This window comes from Anomaloglossus baeobatrachus, chromosome 8 (genome assembly GCF_048569485.1).
Source record: "Anomaloglossus baeobatrachus isolate aAnoBae1 chromosome 8, aAnoBae1.hap1, whole genome shotgun sequence".
Taxonomy (NCBI): Eukaryota; Metazoa; Chordata; class Amphibia; order Anura; family Aromobatidae; genus Anomaloglossus; species Anomaloglossus baeobatrachus.
In genome coordinates this window covers 256,575,225-256,581,019 of record NC_134360.1, presented here as the reverse complement: position 1 = coordinate 256,581,019, position 5,795 = coordinate 256,575,225, and the positions used below count along the sequence as shown (strand labels likewise).

General features: G+C 36.1%; 1 protein-coding gene across 1 annotated transcript in view; it reads right to left on the bottom strand.

The window, feature by feature from the left end:
* Positions 1 to 3,890, bottom strand: part of LHX4 (LIM homeobox 4) — a 65,437-nt gene extending 61,547 nt beyond the window's left edge. Inside the window, exon 1 of the mRNA XM_075321218.1 lies at positions 3,534 to 3,890. Coding sequence (XP_075177333.1) covers positions 3,534 to 3,612 — 79 coding nt within the window. The 5' untranslated portion in view covers positions 3,613 to 3,890. The remainder of the gene's footprint in view (positions 1 to 3,533) is intronic.
* Between the last annotated feature and the right edge of the window lie 1,905 nt (positions 3,891 to 5,795).

Below are 5,795 nucleotides of genomic sequence, written 5' to 3'. Positions count from 1 at the left end.
TCACTAATGTGTATTACTTTTTATTTTATTTTTTTTTTCTTCTAATTTAAGTGATTTTAAATATTTCTTACTGATTTATTTACTTTTTTATTTTATGTTAAGTTGGTTTATGTTCCTGTTCTTATTTCTTCTCATTCTTACTTTGTTTAATATATATTTAACAATTTACATTTTTGTTTTATTTTAACATTTGCAATGCAGTATTAATAGTTATGATTTATTACTCTGATTTATTTTTTATTATGTTATGTATTATATATGCAATATTGTTATTCGTTAATTTATTGTTGATATTAATCTTCAACTGTTATTCCCAAGTTTTATTTTATTTTTTTTTGCATCATTTCTGTAATTCTATAAAAGATCATACATCTGTATAATTTAATTTTATAATCAATTGTTTTTTTTCCTATTTGCATTAAAAAAATTGTATTTTATTTTTTTGTTCATCGCAGTGAAGGGCAAAAAAATAACAAAAACAAACAAAGATCCGGCTGCAAAATATACCAAACATGTCAAATTAATTGATTTGCCTACACAATGTTCTCATCTCTTCCCAACTGGAATAATATACAATAACTTTTACAAAAAAACCTTTTTATGCTTTTTGCTATAATTTAATTTGCAGAAGGACATGCTATTCAGATCAGATGCTATAGTTTGCCTCTGCGATCATTGTACCATTGGTTTAATGACAGTGGTATCATTTAATACTGGATGTTAAAATATATAGAGATGGGAAACTCAATCCAGTGTTTATATAATTACTTAGACATGTTTGCTTATTAAACAAATTATTATGAAATATAGAAAAGCGAAAACTGTCTCTATATTAGTAATATCTATCATATAAGTATGTGTATTCATCTAATATTTTTCTATTTAGCATGTTATTTATGTATCTGTATGTCTCACATCTATGTATTATATATTTGTATGTATTGCAAATGTATCTATACATCTAATTATCTACCACCTATGTATCTATATATCTTTATCTACTGCCAATGTTCTATTTATCCATCTATATTTCTTAATCTATCACATCTATCTCTATCTAGCTATATCCTTACTAACTATATCTCTTATCATATATGTATGTGTATGTAACTAATATTTATCTATTATGTCATATATGTATCTGTATGTGTCTCACATCTATTTATCTATTTCAATATATGTATTGCAAATGTATCTATTTATCTAATTATCTACCATCTATGTATCTATATATCTAATTATCTACCATCTATGTATCTATATATCTAATTATCTACCATCTATGTATCTATATATCTTTATCTACTGTCAATGTTCTATTATCCATCTCTATTTCTTATCTATTAACTTTATCTCTTATTTATCTTTTATCTATCTATTATATATGTATGTGGATGTAACTAATATTTATTTATTATGCAATATATGTATCTGTCTCAAATCTATTTATTTATTTCAATATATGTTTTGCAAATGTATCTATAAATCTAATGATCTTCCATCTCTGTATCAATATCTAAGAATCGTTCAATTATCATGTAAATCATGAATACAGTAGATTTCTGATCATGTAATGGATGATGAGAGTTGTGATTCTGCAAATGAAAACTATAATATAAACTTCCATGAGTGACTACAAATGACAAACACCATCTCTCTCCATCACTGGTCTGTAATTCTGGAGATTGCTTTTAATAAAACATCCTTATTCCTAAATGATGCTCCTATTACTCCAGTTACTGTGATGATACAAATAGGCACAATTCAATTACACCAACTTGTTCTGCTCCGGAGGACAAAAGACATAATTGTCAGCACCTCCACTTCACCCTCTGCACAGGACCCTCGGAGACCCTCCGATCCCTGACCTGACCCCACTGTCACCACTAATACATCCTAGGCAGGATCCACTAATGGAGCCCCCTAATGTCACACTGTGGGGGCTCTGCAGAAACTTCCAGCCCATCAGTAACAACTTCCATTACATTATTAATATCTTATAGCAAGTGTTCTTTAGAGAAGCCCATCCTGATAGTCATGAGCTGCAGTCTGTGGGTCATGTACAATGTTATAGCATATACAGTAGAGACCCCCAGCCCATCAGCAACAACCTGTTCTGTAGGGTCCATTGCATCAATAACATCTTATGTGTTACATAGAAACTTTCATTCCGATATTTACATCCCAGATTGGTTGTATATAAACGTTTATCTCATTATTTATCTGCTGCATTCTGTAGGATCTATAGAAAGTAAAGCGATGTCCGACATTATAAAGTCAATATAGAAACTTCCATTTCATCAATATCATGCAATGCTCTGATCTTTGCCAATATCATATATGCAATGGTGTGTGTACACATATATATATATTAAATATAAAAATAAATAAAGCGTTTCACAGCACCAGCAGTATCCTTTATTCTATGAATAATCTAGTAACTTCCATTATATATATATATATATATATATATATATATATATATATATATATATATATATATAATGTATATATCGATTATCTAGTAACTTCCATGTCGTCAATATTGTGCAATGTTCTGCTCATTACTAATATTATTAGTAACTTCCATTTGTTCATTTCATTAATATTCTGCCACATTCTATGTTTAATACAGGAGCTTCCATCTCACCATAAACATCCTATATTCAATGGTATATAACGATTCACATCGCCAAAAGTATCTTTTATTGTATGGATAATCTAGTAAATTATATATAGTAATATTATAATAGTATATATCTAGTAACTTCCATTTCATCAATATTATGCAATGTTCTGCTCATTACTATTATTATTAGTAACTTTCATTTCTCCATTTCATTAATATTCTGCCATATTCTATGGTTCATACAGAAGCTTCCATTTCACCATAAACATCCTATATTCTGTGGGTTGAATAGAAACTTCCCATCCATCACTAACATGCAATGTAAACCATCCATAAATATAGGGAAATATATATATATATATATATATATATATATATATATATATTTGACTTCCATCAGTGATATCCAATATTCTATAGATTATCAGTTATTATTCTAATACATCCCATTGGTCCTACAAAATATATGTGACTTCTACAGGAAAGTCATTCTACAGAGAGCTCCATATCATCAGTAATCGCTTGTTTTGAGAGGAGACATTGACAGTATCATCAGTAATGATAACTGGAGCTGCAGGGATTGAGGGGAGCAGCAGGGGAGAGGGGACCACCAGGAAAGTTTGCAATAAACTTTTTTTGGGGTGTGTGAATGTGGGGGTGTCTGGTCCTGAGGTTATGAATGAAGCCCATCACCACGATCCCTCTCTCTTGCAGGGCTCTGAGTGATGTGTGCTGACCTCCAGCCCCCCTGACCCCTGCCCTGTGGAGGAGGAAGGGTGGGGGATCTGCAGGCTGCATCCAGTCCCCATCATGCTGCACATCCCACTCCCTGCAGCATCCCAGCCCTCCATACTGCCAGAATTCTTTATTATTAAATCAATGAATGAGGAATAAAATGCCTTACGTTGCATTGGCAGCCCAAGAATTTCTGGAAGCCCCTTGACAGATGCATCTGTGGCCAGCGCTGCTGAGCTCTGCATCATTGTACGGAGACGTCGCTGTAGAAATAGCAGATGAAAGAATAGGGAATACTGATAATATAGCGGGGGACGAGAAGGAAAAGGAGGAGGCTGTGCGGAGTCAGGGCTGTGCGGAGTCAGGGCTGTGCGGAGTCAGGGCTGCCAGGGGCCAGAGCCGGGGGCGGCAGGTGCGGCGAGGCGGGCATGAGTGCAGCGGACAGGTGGCTGGGCCGCGTCCTCCGGGCGCTCAGAGGCTGCTCAGAGGCTCCGGGCTCAGTGCTGCTGCTGCTGCTGCAGAGCTCCAGCCTCACTGCCGCTTACTCCCCGGCCAGTTTGATTCATTCACACTGCAGGAACTGCCCGTGACGTCACTGCCCACCGGGTCACCACGCCCCCCAGCCAATCAGAGGCGAAGGGGTGTGTCCGTACGGGCCGTAAGTGTCTACAAAGAGGAGGCGTGGATTCAATGTAAGAAGGCGTGGTGATCCACTAGCCACGCCCCCACGGGATACAAGTGGGGCGGCAGCGGTGCCTCGGCTCATCCCGGAGCTGCCTGCAGAGCTCCGGCCACGGCTGGAGAAACGCGTGCTCGCTGCAATGGGGCGAGAATAGTTAAAGGGGTTGTCCAGTTTTAAGGATTTTTCTTTCTTCACTTAAAGTGGTATCCCAATATATAGTAAGTGAAATAGAATATCAAATCCCTCCAATTAGAAATGTAGTATAGTTCTCCTGATTAGTTATATCCCTTATCTCATGTGCAGGGCATTGCAGGACCGGAGGTATCCAAGGTTACACACGCATATAGGCACAGTTCATTGCTAATGGTGGTAAGCATGGATAACTAAGCTGCTGCAATGCCCTGCACATGAGGTAAGAGACTCCGCTATATCAGGAGAATACTACATTTCTAATTGGAGGTAAACACGAATATTATATCTCCTACATACTGGGATAGGATCCTGGAGGTGGGAATAACCCTTTAAATGACACTTTTTTATTTTCATTACATTATTTGCACCATATAGCTTGTACAGGCGGTTTGTTTTGCTGCACATTCAGCCTGTGATCTGTCATAAATCAGCTGAGAGAAGCTTAGAAAAAGACGAGAGAGTCTCTCCTGGTGGACCGTCATAATGAACTCACTGACCGTTTCTCAGTTAACTCCTTCTGCAGCCAGCAGTGAGCTACACAAGGGGAACCAGGTGGTACAACATTTAGTTTCAAAAAAACCCAAACATTTTAGCCCCAATGACATGCACTAAAAGATAATTGTCCCCAAAGGTGGACAACCCCTTAAACTCTGCTGTCCTTGTAATCCAGGAATCCTTGCTGCTTTCACCCGGCGGAGTCCGTAGACGGCCCCGATACAATGATAATCGTCATCATTATTCCTTAATATTTGCTTCTGTTCTTCTAGATACGATTGGAAGGTTTCATCTGAAATGATCACTGTTTTTTAATAGACGTTACCTAGTGTTTAACCCCTTAAGGACGAAGCCAGTTTTGTACTTAATGCCCAGGCCATTTTTTGCAATTTTGACCAGTGTCACTTTATAAGGTTATAACTCTGGAACGCTTCAATGGATCCCGGTGATTCTGAGATTGTTTTTTCGTGACATATTGGGATTCATGTTAGAGGTAAATTTAGAATGATTTTTTTTTATTTTATTTGTGAAAAAATCTGAAATTTGCCAAAAAAATTAAAAATTTTGCAATTTTCAAACTTTTAATTTTTATGCCCATAAACCGGAGAGTTATGTCACACAAAATAGTTAATAAATAACATTTCCCACTTGTTTACTTTAGATCAGCGCAATTTTTGAAACAAAATTTTTTTTTGTTAGGAAGTTAGAAGGGTTCAAAGTTCATCAGCGATTTCCCATTTTTTCAACAAAATTTACAAAACCATTTTTTTAGGGACCACATCACATTTGAAGTGACTTTGAGGGGCCTGGGTGACAGAAAATACCCAAAAGTGACACCATTCTAAAACCTGCACCCCTCAAGGTACTCAAAACCACATTCAAGAAGTTTATTAACCCTTTAGGTGCTTCACAGGAACTAAAGTAATGTGGAATGAAAAAAAATAAAAATTAACATTTTACCTAAAAATGTTGCTTTAGCACTAATTTTCTTACTTTTTCAAGAGGTAACACCAAAAATTGGACCTCACACTTTGTTCCCCACTTTCTTATGAACGCACTGAT